This window comes from Diadema antillarum, unplaced genomic scaffold (assembly GCF_040938485.1).
Source record: "Diadema antillarum isolate AM-2024a unplaced genomic scaffold, OU_Dant_1.0 scf00000017, whole genome shotgun sequence".
NCBI classification, from domain to species: domain Eukaryota; kingdom Metazoa; phylum Echinodermata; class Echinoidea; order Diadematoida; family Diadematidae; genus Diadema; species Diadema antillarum.
The window spans coordinates 1,432,285-1,446,881 of NW_027270906.1; the positions used below are offsets into that span (position 1 = coordinate 1,432,285).

At 40.7% G+C, this 14,597-nt stretch overlaps 1 protein-coding gene across 1 annotated transcript in view; it reads left to right on the plus strand.

Moving 5' to 3' along the window:
• The window catches only part of LOC139727140 (exportin-6-like), a 51,855-nt gene that overhangs the window by 23,948 nt on the left and 13,310 nt on the right, over positions 1 to 14,597 (plus strand). The window contains exons 7-15 of the mRNA XM_071638123.1: positions 10 to 466; positions 1,026 to 1,152; positions 5,090 to 5,202; positions 6,044 to 6,152; positions 8,035 to 8,127; positions 9,976 to 10,045; positions 11,455 to 11,614; positions 12,761 to 12,853; positions 13,551 to 13,704. Of these exons, the coding sequence (XP_071494224.1) occupies positions 10 to 466; positions 1,026 to 1,152; positions 5,090 to 5,202; positions 6,044 to 6,152; positions 8,035 to 8,127; positions 9,976 to 10,045; positions 11,455 to 11,614; positions 12,761 to 12,853; positions 13,551 to 13,704 (1,376 nt within the window). The remainder of the gene's footprint in view (positions 1 to 9; positions 467 to 1,025; positions 1,153 to 5,089; positions 5,203 to 6,043; positions 6,153 to 8,034; positions 8,128 to 9,975; positions 10,046 to 11,454; positions 11,615 to 12,760; positions 12,854 to 13,550; positions 13,705 to 14,597) is intronic.

Consider the following 14,597-nt stretch of genomic DNA (forward strand, 5'->3'; position numbering starts at 1 on the left):
ACTTCTCAGGTAGCCACATCATCCGGAGCATGTTCAAGGCATCACCGCCAAACAAGCACAACGTCCAGCCGCTCCCGCCCCTTGACCAGGAGAGTGAGCACCTGAGCACCCTGTGTTTGGGTTGCCTCCTCCACTTCTTCTCCTGGATGCCCCTCTCCGGCAACATCACCCCGTCCCTCATCACCGTCATCTTCCACTTTGCCAACTTCGGCTGCGACATCCAGTCGGTCAGCCGCGGCACGTCGCCGGGCCGCGCCAACGACAGCTTCAGCTCGAGCGGGAGCTCGTCGCTGGGCGTCCTCGCCATGTCGTGCATCAACGAGATCATGGCCAAGAACTGCGTGCCCGCAGACTTTGAGGACTATCTGCTACGCATGTTTCAGCAGACGTTCCAGCTGCTGCAGAAGCTCACCAAAGACAATACGAATCAGTCCGTAGGAAATAGACTCGAGGAGCTAGACGAGAGGTAACAACAGATGAAGATCGCAGCGTCACGCATGGATTTGCCTCTCTCAGAAAGCATGTCTTGTCCAGGCGTATGCCATCAATTTCTTAAAGGATGATGTGTTCCTATCGCCTTCAGTATTCAAACAGATTCAATGATTTGGAATGGTTTAATATAGACTGCGACGACAAGCATTATTGTTATTATTGAGTGGTTTCTGCTATTCTTGTTCTTTTTGTGTATTCTAAACTATTTTCATATAAATCTTACCTCTGTTTCCGGCTTTCCTTCCAAATATCTTTCTCTGTAGGAATAATTCTCTCTAAGTTATTGAATGCCTCCTTCATGACTTATGGAAATATACGTTTTTACTGGATTTGCATAAACAGAGAATTCCTTTTCCAGCGCCACAAAGTATGGTAGTGTACCATGTTTGCATTTGTTTTGGTCTCTTTCAGCGAGGAAGACAGAATTACTGATGTTTAGTTTTTGTATCTTTTCACAAACCAGTTATAGTTTTTGTCAAGTTTTCCATGATTTATCTCTCAATGCCTCTGTTTACATTCTTCCTTCTTCCCAGTTATGTAGAGAAATTCACAGAGTTTTTAGGTCTATTCGTCAGTGTCCACTTGAGACGGTTTGAAAGCAACTCACATTTTCCAGTCCTAGAATTCTTAGCCCTCCTTTTCAAGTACACTTTCAAACAGGTAAGACCATGCATTATTGTTCTTATATTATTTATGCAGGCATGCCATTGTATAATTGAATGAAAATCATTTGTTGCTTAAGTGAAGTTTGATAGGACAGATTATCACAAAACTGTATGCAAAAAGTATTTAAAAAAAGCCCTCATTTTTGTGAGTGATTGAAATGAATTTTGTTTACCAAACAATGACATGAATAACAAACATGAAATAGTCAAAAGTTAAAGAACATTACTTATGGTTAAAAAAGAACCAGCAATAGCAAGCAGGCTAGTCGAGGCCAGTCCTTTCAACAATACAAAGAATATTACGTATTTGCAATATTTACAGAAGTAATGTTATATATCGTCGCTGGGGTGACAAGACCTTGTATCTGCAATTTTGGTGAAAATGACTTTTTTGGATTAATGGTCAAATAATGGGTTAAGTGATGTCCTGTCCAAATCCCAACTGTCTTACTCCAAAAAAGAAGCCACCACGGCATGTCAAAGGAAAGGCTATCCCATTCGCCACAGTGCTTTGGCCGCCATGTTTTTTGGCTCTCCTGAACATTTGACATTTTGTAGATACGAGGTCTTGTCGCCCCAGCGATGACATACATATTTACGGGTTTTTCTTGGGAATCATATTATTCAAAATATGTGTATTTTCATAATGACTTGCAAAAAGCATTACATGAATTTATATTACTCAGGGATGCCAGTTTTCCGGCAATAGCCGGAATTCCGGCTTTTTCATATTTTGGTGTCCAATTTCCGGCTTCGTGATATTATTTCCGTCTGTGTGGGAAAGCCGGAAAACACAAGAAAGAAACAAAGAAAGGAAAATGAAAAAAAATGATCATCTAAACTTACGGGACATTCACTTTCACGATTTCCGTAGTATGTTTCGCATATACTTGGGCATGAGAATATCACAAAACGACTGTCATGCAAAACTAGTGCGATGTTGCTGCTGCTAGCTGGGACATGCAACACGTGCGATGATAGCGATCGAACAGTGTGTGGCGTTTCTATGCAATGTCGATGTACTATGTGCAGTCGCGGTGCATGAATCATACTGCGCTCTCGCTATAGCTACAGTGCTGAGACGGTGTGGTGAGTCGATTGAGTCAGCTGAACGAAGCAAAACTGCGGATTTTACGGCACTAGGACTTCTTTATTTTTGCTACAAATTCCTTTTTTTTTTCTAGAATACGACCACATTACTGTCTGGAAAGCGTTATACCAGCACGTGCGATCGCGATCGAACAACGTGTGGTGTTTCTAGGCGATGTACTACATGTATATGTGCGGTGCATGGATCATGCTGCGCTCTCGCTATAGCTACAGCGCTAAGAGAGTATGGCGAGTCGATCGAGTCAGCTGAACGAAGCAAAACTACGGAGTTTACGGCACTAGGACTTCTTTATTTTTGCTACGAATTCATTTCTCTGGATTAGATTTGAGGGAAGAAGAGCTCTCAGAAATGCTCAGATTGCACCAGAGAGCATCTAAGAACCCAAGAGCTTCCAGGGCCCTTGAGCGGGCCCTGGACCCCGGCCGAAGGGACTTCGCGCTTCGCGCACATCAATTTCGTTCACAAAAAAAATTTCCGGACCAAGAGCAATTTGCCACTGGCATCCCTGATTACTGTAAAAGTGGGTATTTTCTCGTGACTATGTTTTCTTGCGCTCAGGCGGGTAAGAAGAGTTTTGCATGTTTTTAATTCTGCGGAAACAAGACATCAACTATTGGAACATATGGCAAACAAAAACATTCACGTGCTATATTTTTGTCCCCGCCGAACGAGTTCGAGCAGGGGACTATGAAACGGGCTCCGTACGTGTGTGTGTCCGTCCGTCCGTCCGTCCGTGTGTCCGTCCGTCCGTGTGTCCGTCCGTGTGTCCGTGTGTGCGTCCGTGTGTGATCAAAATCTTCAATTTGCTACTTCTCTGTCATTTATGAGCCAATTTTGATTCTGTTTGCTTTATATGATAGCACTACATGGGAGCTTTGAAACTTCTACACAGAATTTCAGTCGTGACCTTTGACCTTGACCTTTGACCTATATTGTACATTTTGCTACAAAATGCTACTCCTTCGCCATTTCTAACCCGATTTCGATTCCGTTTGCTTTATGTGATGGCACTAGGTGAGGGCTTCAAAACTTTTACACAGAATTTTGACCTTTGACTTCTTTGACCTTTGACCTTGATTTTTTGACCTATATTGTACATTTTGCTACAAAATGCTACTCCTTCGCCATTTCTAACCCGATTTCGATTCCGTTTGCTTTATGTGATGGCACTAGGTGAGGGCTTCAAAACTTCTACACAGAATTTTGACCTTTGACTTCTTTGACCTTTGACCTTGATTTTTTGACCTATATTGTACATTTTGCTACAAAATGCTACTCCTTCGCCATTTCTAACCCGATTTCGATTCCGTTTGCTTTATGTGATGGCACTAGGTGAGGGCTTCAAAACTTCTACACAGAATTTTGACCTTTGACTTCTTTGACCTGTGACCTTGATTTTTTGACCTATATTGTACATTTTGCTACAAAATGCTACTCCTTCGCCATTTCTAACCCGATTTCGATTCCGTTTGCTTTATGTGATGGCACTAGGTGAGGGCTTCAAAACTTCTACACAGAATTTTGACCTTTGACTTCTTTGACCTTTGGCCTTGATTTTTTGACCTATATTGTACATTTTGCTACAAAATGCTACTCCTTCGCCATTTCTAACCCGATTTCGATTCCGCTTGCTTTATGTGATGGCACTAGGTGAGGGCTTCAAAACTTCTACACAGAATTTTGACCTTTGACTTCTTTGACCTTTGACCTTGATTTTTTGACCTATATTGTACATTTTGCTACAAAATGCTACTCCTTCGCCATTTCTAACCCGATTTCCATTCTGTTTGCTTTATGTGATGGCACTAGGTGAGGGCTTCAAAACTTCTACACAGAATTTTGACCTTTGACTTCTTTGACCTGTGACCTTGATTTTTTGACCTATATTGTACATTTTGCTACAAAATGCTACTCCTTCGCCATTTCTAACCCGATTTCGATTCCGTGTGCTTTATGTGATGGCACTAGGTGAGGGCTTCAACACTTCTACACAGAATTTTGACCTTTGACTTCTTTGACCTTTGACCTTGATTTTTTGACCTGTATTGTACATTTTGCTACAAAATGCTACTCCTTCGCCACTTCTAACCCGATTTCGATTCCGTTTGCTTTATGTGATGGCACTAGGTGAGGGCTTCAAAACTTCTACACAGAATTTTGACCTTTGACTTCTTTGACCTTTGACCTTGATTTTTGACCTATATTGTACATTGGCTACAAAATGCTACTCCTTCGCCATTTCTAACCGGATTTTTATTCCGTTTGCTTTATGTGATGGCACTAGGTGAGGGCTTCAAAACTTCTACACAGAATGTTGACCTTTGACTTCTTTGACCTTTGACCTTGATCTTTTGACCTATATAGTACATTTTGATACTAAATGCTACTTCCGACGGGGACATATTTTACGCACCGCGTAATTTCTACTTTTCCTTGTTGCACTAGTTTCTGGTTGCGCGAAATGCAAGAAAATTTCAACACCGCGAAAATGTCCACTTTTACAGTATTTAGATCTTGTGGAAAACCTGTCCAAATTAAACTACCCGCATATGAGAGGGATTGTCTACCAATATCAAATTTGATTTTTGCTGGTTTATAATTCATATTTTCTTTCAGTCTTGCATCATAACTGTGCTCAAGTAATGGAATCTAAGAGGATAAAGTGTATGTTAATCTGTTGAAGACTAGTTCCAAATACGCTCAGGCAGGTGTCTATGACAAATACGTGTTATAGCAAAACCACATCGTCCTTGGCGGGTTAACACAAGGGTGAACATATGTTCCAGTGATCTGACTGTTCTTCACCACTCTTGTCCAACAGCCAGAGAATGAAGGGTACTTCTCCTGCCTAGACATCTGGACGATATTCCTGGACTATCTCATCGACAAGACCAACTCATCGAGAAATCCAGACATGAACCACTTTGTCGACAGGTTTGCAGATAGCATTCGTGTTCTGTATAAATAGTTCATTAGTTGAAAATACTTAACCACCAGTAACGTGTTTGCGGTTACTGCTTCCCATGCTTACAACACAAGCTAAGCGCACACTGTGCAAGCGGTCACTGTGTGCGCTGTATACGGCATAGGTTATGTGTAGGCCCATGCACAGCGGCCACACCATGTTGAGCAGCAGTCGATTCGAAGGGTTTTGAACAACGCTGTGTTTTGGAAGGCAGATGTGAGATCTGTGCAAGACAAGAAAACAGGATTTTTTTTTTTTTGATTAATTCATAAAATCGGTGAGGTAAACATAGATTAGGGATGAATTAGGCTTGGACATTCCACTAGAGTTGATTCAGTGAGGATAAAATGCCCTCTTAAGGCCACCTGATCTTTGGGTTGATTTCTGCGCAAACACTAACGTGCACGCACGCCATGCAAGATACTGTATTTCGCAGCAAAGATGGTTTAGAGCGGAGCTTCGGGCGCACTGTCATCTTTGTTTTGCAGTTTGCCGCTGGGCTGTCAGTCGTACTTCATTCAACGACTGACGTCATCCAAAAGGGAGCCGAAATTGTAGCTGTTTCTCGGTTAGGAAAGCAAAAAGAATACAGCTTTTTGGTTGCATCTGATTAAGCCTTCAGGTATCTAAAATGCCGTATTGACATTGTTCATGCTCTTAGCTTTCTATTGATGTATGATTTGCCGTATTTCAGAAATTTCAACAGGGAGTCGGTTTAAGGTATATGCAGATAATTTGTCCCTTTTTTCCCCCAGTGTTCCTTACCCTGTTTAACATTATAGTTGCTATGTCCTCTACACCCACCTGTAGATACAAAGATGCGTTGCTATCGGTGATGACGGAAATCCTGCGCAAGATGCAGTTCAGATTCAACCAGGTTCAGCTGGAGGAACTGGATGATGACATGTTGGATGACGATGTGAGTAATGGGATGAGGCAATTTTTCAGGAGCAAAGTGATTGGTGCTGTAGAAGCCATTTTGTCTTGGTCTACCTGAGGCTTTGTGAAGCTTAGGAGGCTAGATTTTGGCATGCTTTCCCGCAAACTGTTTCTGTGTGATAGGAACATTTGTGTATTTTACAGTAAAGCCTCATTCAATTCCACATTCATATTGTGAAGATTTGCTCACAGTAATACCTGGTAGAAAATGTCTATTTTAAGATTTTGACCCCTACAAGATTCTGTCGGTTGGCAGCTATAAGCACAGTCTGTTTCCCCCAAACAGTGGAAGAGAATGTAGCCAAGTAATTAATAGTGAAATGCTAGTTCCCTCACCTCCATTTCTCATTAAGTTAGCATGACTGTCTAGACAGGAAGACATATACTGTGTAATTACCAATATGTTTTCACTAATCTGAAACCTCCCAACACAGTTTGTGACCGACCACCACAAGGAATCAGTGCTCAGAAAGTAATTTTCTTCTCTCTCTCTCTCTCGTCCCCCCCCCCCCCCCCCCATGTCTGTCTGTGTGCCTATCATACACTCAGTTTTCACTCAGGCATCAGTTTTGTACGTTACATTAACTACATGTACCACTGGTTTTTATGCCTCCGCCACAAAGTGGTGCCGGAGGCATTATGTTTTCGGGTTGTCCGTCCGTCCGTCCGTCCTTCCGTCCGTCCGTCCGTCCGTCCGTCCGTCCTTCCGTCCGTCCGTCCTTCCGTCCGTCCGTCTTTCCGTCCGTCCGTAATGAATTTTGTGGACAAGGTAACTATCAAAAGCTGTTGAGGTATCCTAATGAAACTTGGCATGTATGTGTATTAGGGGGTGAAGTTGTGCCTATCAACTTTTGGGTGCACGTGCTCAAGGTCAAAGGTCAAAAGGTCAAGGTCAAATACATAAAATTTCACTATTTCCACCATATCTATGCAATGCCTGAAGATATTTTCTTGAAACTTAGTGTATACATGTATTACCCAATTTAGATTCTCTGGTGAAAGTTTGGGTCATGAGATCAAAGGTCAAAGGTCAAAAGGTCAAGTAAAAGTATTAAAACTTCTTTTTTTTCTCTGTAAATTGGAAAATTGTTCAAGGTATCTTCATGGAACATAGTATATATACATGTACTGACTGGCAGTGATTATCTAGAGAATGTAGGGTTCATGGGGTCAAAGGTCAGGGGTCAAAGGTCAAGTGCAACACTTCAAAATTTTACTATTTCCCTCATGTTCATGCAATGCCAGCAGGATTATTTTTTTTTTTTTTTACACTTGGTGTATGCATGTGTAACCTAATAGAAATTCTCTGGAGAGTTTTTTTTCTTTTTCTTTTTTTATTGCCTCGAAGGTCAAAAGGTCAAAGATCAAGTGAAAGTGCTGAACTAACTTTTTCCTCCATATCTCGGAAGTGGCTCAATTTATCGTGAAACTTACTGCATATCTATGCATGTTCTACCTGAAAGTGATAATCTTATGAATTTTAGGGTCAAAGGCCTGATGAACATGGTAACAATTTACTATTCAGTACAGAAATTGCACTTTTTCTCCATACCGGTACCATGAAAATTACTCAATGCATAAATGTATGTATGGGTCAAAGTCAAGTTAAAGTCCTTAAATCCCCAAATACATGCTCTCCTATTCATCCAATTAAACCAAGGTCAAGGAAGGTGAACATTCAACACATTTGTGACAAACTTGTCATTTCAATATTATGCCAGTTTTGTGAAAATGTAATCACACATTGTCCACATGTACTATCAAGACCTATTAGGAGAATCATGCATTATGGCGGAGGCATACCAGTCGCCATAGCGACATTTCTAGTTTTCTTTTGTTGTGTTTTGTTTGTCATCACACAGTCCGAGACAGAATGGCAGAGCTACCTGAGGCAGTGTCTTGAGGTGGTCGCCAAGATTGCAGAACTGTTGCCAACGGAAGCATTCAGTTTACTGGTAAATCCTTCTGATAATTGACATGATCGGTAAAATGCGATGATACTGACTGCCCATTGGAATTTTCAATGAGTACCTCACGTCAAGAGGCACAAGATAAAATGAGATGAGTCTTTTCCTTCTTAAAGACCCCATAGCATGGGATATCATAGAGTGGGAAGGCTAGATCGGCTTAGATATATTCAAGAATCCCGTAATGAATCATGCACATCTTTACGACTGATCGCTATGTAAGCACACACACAGCCAAAGAATCTCAACTGGAGTCAACAGGTACTGATTAGTTTGTGCTTCTATGCACATGTTCGCTGTCCGGTGCCATTCCTGGTTTTCAAATGTACTCTGGCAGGCAGGACTACCCATGAATACCGACGCTTCTGGGTCTTTAAAACAAGCTTCTTGTAGACTACCAGTGATGAGATTACATTTCATTCTTATAATTTACTAAATATGAGAGAGAAGAACAACCACAGCAGAAGACTGATGGTGAGAAGGAGGAATCAGATCATAGGTGGAATAAGTTGATGCAGAATGGATGCTGGCAGACCATATGTGGAAGAAAGGCTGTAGATAACAGAGAGAAATGGGATTTGGCAGGCACTTTAGTTGTTGTTGTTGTTTTTTTTGGGGGGGGGGGGGGGGGGGGCAAGAGCGGTCCTCCAAAGTTAGCATGAATTGATGATGAAGGACTTGTGTATTTAGCTGGTGGTGAGAAGATTGCAGAAAATGATGATTGTTGCTGTCTGTAAGCATTTACATCTCTTTTAACATCATCTTGTTTGAAAATTCCCTTTCAGTTGCCCAGTCGCACTTAAATCTCTATTTTTCAGATGCTTTAAATCTGTGAAACAAATTTTGTGTCGAATTCAGCCATTGCTCACAATGCACTGAAAACCTAAGTCTGCCAGATTAGGTTTAAGGACACCAAGCAAGCACAGTGTGTAGAATTGTAATTAGTTTGCAGTAGCTCTGACTTGATGGGCTTCTTTCCCTCACACAGAATTATTGAGAGGAAATTGTATTTTGGTTATGGCTGCTCTGAAATGCTGCACTTTCATAGACACTTATCATTTCCAGTAATCCTTTTTTTTTGTTTTAAAATCATTCTGAAAGTGAGAATTCTTGGATAGTAACAGTCTAAGTAGAGTATAGGTTCTTAAGACCTAGACTATCCATGTGTATTATTTGAGGCGATTTCAAGATCAAAGAGTTTGTGAGATTAGAGGTTATGCAATAGAGGAGTTGATGAGATTTGCACAGTCCAGAGTACAATGCTTAGTCAAAGATTAGATCACTAAATCTTAATTAGCACCTAACTGTAGCTCAGGCCTCCATCAAGTCTGCCTAATCCTTACATCAATTGTCAATGGATCAAAGACAGGATTAGGAAACCATACGTTTGCTTCGCAGTGCATTCTTACAGTACAGTCAAAGAAAACACTTGCAAAGCATTCACATATATTTGTGCCAAAAGTTGAACTCGCTGAGGGAGCAGTTGTGCAAAAAGTGACACTTGGCAAGCAAGGTGTAAAACAGTTCATGCGTGTGAAGGTTATAAGGTATCCCCCAACAAAATAGCTTTAGAATTTCATTGCGATTACACTAAAATGTACAGGAAAATACACTTAACCCGTTGAAGACTAGTCCCGAGTATTATACTCGGGCAGGTGTCACTGGGTAATGCGTGTTATAGCAAAGTCAGCTCATCCTGAACAGGTTAATAATTACATTTGAATTACACTACAGTTACACTGGACAGACATTAAATTTGCATTCAATTTTATTGAAGTATAATACATACAAAGTACATGGACATTACATTGAGGTATTTGTTTTCTCTCTCTCCAGTACCCACCATTCCAAGAGTACCTTGACATCTACCTGGGTCTCAGCCAGTATGTCATCAATATTCCAGAAGGTGAGCTCCTATAAGTGTACTTATCCAAAGTAGATTCTTTGTTTTCATCTTTTTATTGTAATCATTTGTGATACAGGAGCTAAAACTGATGCTAACAAGGGTATTATAGTTAAGCATTTTCTATACAGAAAACTTACACCAAAGTAATGTTTGTTTGTTTGTTTTTTTTGAAGAACAGTGTAATAGTAATGGTGAAGATCTTGCAAAGAAGATCAAAATCATCATATTCAAAGATGTAATTGGACCCAGATAAGTCCTCTAAAGTACTACCAGTCTATCCTATAGAATGGTCCCTCGCTGTTTTTCAAATGATAGCTTTCACCATTACATGACAAGACTCTCATGCATTTAATATTGATGTGAAAAAGATTTAGTATTACAATGCAGTGGAATAGCAGCAGAATTCATACAACATTTCAAAGATTCTTGTTATCCGATGAAGCGATATCTCACAATGTGGCATCCACTATGAAGTATCATTGCATGCTGTTGCTGTTGAGTATGCCAGTTTTGTCATTCTATCAAGTAGTTTTGGATATTGTACTCTGACATCATCCCTTAGCATTTACTTCAATGATAGGCTCATTAGTCAACTTATGGGCCCCATTTCATAAAGAGTTTATTTGATGACAAATTTGTGCTGGAATGACTATTGTCATGGTAACGACAAGAATACAGCTTCCTGATTGGCTGTTTGCTTTGGAAAGTTGCCATTCCAGCAAGAGTTGTCATCCTAACATCTTTTATGAAATGGGGCCATGGTTTTGCACTATCACTCTCTTCTGACATCACTGCACATACAAATGTACTGTAAAACATGATATATTCGCGGCATGAAATTTTCGCGAATTGGAGCCGACAGCCTTTTTCGTGGCATGAAATTTTCGCGAATTGCTACTGGCATTCAATGCATGCAGTGTAGACAAAAGCTTTCGCGTGCATTTTAATTTCGCGAAATTAAAATGCACGCGAAAATTCCTCGTTTTACAGTACTTTGCAGAGTGCACTCAATCAGTTACAAACACATGCTCAATCCCTGATTTATTGTCAACAATTTCAAGCAATTACTTCTTCGTGCGACTGTACCGTAAAAAGCCATTTGTGTGTCATGGAAAATGATCGCCATTTCTGTGCTATGTTCAGCGAGTGACTCGGACCATGCTCATTTATGTCTGAGGTGTTGTATTATAAAACAAGTAATGAAAGGTATGCTGTTGATCAAGATTTTGCACAGGGTGAAAGATGAGAATCTCTCATTCAACTTTCCTTCCCCTCATTGAACGGGGTATCTTATCTGTCACCCTCTGCAAAATCTTGTACAACCATACTCATAACGAATTCACTAAATATTATCATCTTGTGATTTTTATTTTATTATCATATTTCATTTTTGCATCCCCTTGTTGCAGGTCAAAAGCTGAACATCAACCAGGAGAATGAGTGCAGGAGATTACACTGCACATTGAGGGATCTCTGTTCCATGTTCCAGGCACTGGGAAGACTAGCAGAGCACTTCATTGGGGAGAAGTTCAATGAGAGGTTCGACAATGCCCTCTCATTAATAGAAAGGTGAGGATTTTGGTGCAGCCACCTTGTAGGTAGCCTATAATCTAGGTGGAGGATGCAACTATTGTCTTTACTGTCACGCTAAATGTCTGATGCAGCAAGACTAAGAACAGTGGATGCGCATGAAGCATCTACTGCCTGTATTAACTCGTCATGCTTGAGTCGTTTTCTTATTATCGACTATGAATCGATGGCAGTTTTTCATATGAAAACTGCCACCAATTCATAATCAATAATAGGAAAACAAAAGCAAGTCGAGTGGATATAGGTGGTGGATGCTTCCACTGTTCATAGTCTCGCCGCATCAGACATATGGTTAGCAAAAACAATAGTCATGACACATCAGACGTTTGGCATAACAGCAAAGACAATAGCTGCATCCTCCATCTAGATTATTGACCGATTCTGTGACGCGCTATGTGTATTTTTGGCATGGGCAGCGCCATATTGGGTGTATCATCCGACCCCCCCCCCCCCCTCCGCACTCCCCCACCCCTCTCCCTACATTAGCACGCGCGCAGAATGAAAAACTGCTTTAGCCAATGGGCGTCTCGTACTGAGTGCGCGAATGCTTGCTAGTGCGCGAACCTTTGTTGCAAGTGCGTGATAAACATGTTGCCCGGGGGTGGGGGAGAGCAGGGGGGGTCGGCTGATACACACCGATACACCCATTATGGCTGCGCCCTGTGCCGTAAAATGTCTGCTGCCCTCAACGAACCCGAATCGGTCAATAGGCTACTTTGTAGGAGATTCTGTCTGATCTTCTCTGTACATTTTTGTTTTTGTTTTTGTTTTTTGTTAGCTTAAGTACAGTCTCCGTAGTTCTATGAGTTTTAGATGTATGAAGCATTGTTTTACAAATACAGAAAAAAAAAAGTGAAAGGGTTCCGAAGAATTCTGTTTAAATGTGAGTTGAAGATCTTTAAAGTGAAGATTAGGATGAACATCTGTAAGGGAGAAAGAAATTTATTGTCTGTAAGAAATAAAGAAATTTGTCTTTAAAGTGGCAGTACTCCGCTAATGAAGCACCTTTCTAAATATTGTAGAATGTGTGAGTGTTTTCCGTGTTTCTGCTGTATTTCTGTAAGAGCAGTGCCTTGCATTGCTTTTCACTTCATGAATATTTTGCTTTGTCTAATGATGCCGAAGGTTTTGCCAAGCCGCTGTCTTTGGCACCAAGACAAAGTTGTACAGAATGAAGACCGCTGCACCAACAGTACTCAAGCCCGACTTTGTGGAAACGTAAGTGTTACAAATATTTTTGTATGAGGTTGTTCTGTGCAAAGACACAGAAGTCACCTATGCTATATGTGATGATACATGATGTATACAGACGAGTCCCAGTCTGTCAGAAAGCAATGTACAAAGATCTTAGTCTCGTTAAAGACCACTTCACCCTGATATGAAGGGCGGATTATATTGTGTGGTCAAACTCATTTCTTTCTAAATGACCCATGAAATTTGCCCTTTTTCTGAATGTAGATTGTCTTTGAAATTATGTGAATGTTGGCCTCAATGAGTGAAATACAGGCAACTATGCATAAGTCAAATGGCACATTGTCTAATAGTCAGCTAAGTCAGTGAAAATAAAAAGTCCCAATTTACATTTCGATACTTTGAATACGTGTGTATTCCTCTGTGCATGCAGAAGTCAAATATTGCCCAAGTCGAATATCACATAAGTTGATGTGTCGTCCTCTTTCTCATCAAGATTGACATTGAGTTGAGTGTATTTATTTTTATTCATACATTCCCCTGGAAAAAAGAAAATGAATACCCAAGATGTTTTCTCTGTTTTTGTTGAGAGGATATGTTTGTAATTATGTAAATGTTGCTGTGTATTTCATGTTCGTCCTTATCAATTTCTCTAAGTTGAAATAATCCACAATTCTGCTTTTTCTCTCTCTCTCGGTTACCTTGGTTACCTTTCCTCTACCAGCCACGCCCAAGCCCTGGCAGGCCTGAAGGCCTACAGCCACTGGCTGGCTCAGTTCTACAATGAAACCAGCAGGCAGGGGGGCAGACACCACCAGAAGTTTGTACCCCTCGTGACCAGCCTGGTGGAAGCCATCGCACCTGAACTTGCCAAACAGGTATGAGTGCCTCTTAACCCTTTACATCTCACCAGAGTCTCAGCCTTAGCCTTACAGCCAATCAGACTTGAGAGTGTCTTGTATCAACACGTACACCTGAGCTTACTCTCTTCACTTAAATAGATATTGTATGATGACAGTATGGAAGCATGTTTCTTTCCAATCTAACTTGTTATGAGACGATATGGTTTTTAATCCAGCCCATGTATGTTATATTAACTCTTTTACTTAGGCAATTTTCTCCTGATTTATGATAGCGCAATCACATATATCTTTTAATGAGTCATATAGATATATTTTTTTCGTAATCCTTCATTGAGTCACTTGATATTGAAGATCATAACAAGGGTATTTTCACTGGTCCCACAAAGTTTGTCGTTCAACAGCCATTTTAGGAATACTGCATTTTCGTTGATGTGCTCGGCTTGGAGGTAGGCATGCTCATGAGTCCTTGAAGTTTTTCATCGCTCATGATGCCATTTTTGTTTTGTTTTTTTCAGTAGATGGGTAGGATTATGCTGTGATTACTAGGCATGAGCTTGATTGTGTTGTAGGTACAGCAGCTTATGAATGGAAGTTGTTATTTACATTTTGTTGCTTCTGTGCATAATTGTTTAGCTGTCTGCATTTTGTTGAACTTGTGCAGCAGTTCAGTTGTTACAGGGAGGAGTTTCAGCATGATAATCTCCTTCTTTCTCCTTCAGGGTCGCTGTATGGGGTGTCCTCCATTGTGCTCTTGTTTCTATATGTGAAAAAATATGGGACCATATTGAATATATAAAGAGGTTTGATGTCAATGACACTCTGCCTCATGAATTGACATCACTGAATACAGCCACTAGTCTGTGATAAATGTTGGGTTCCAGTGAAGTCTCGGCAATGTTTTGGTCTCT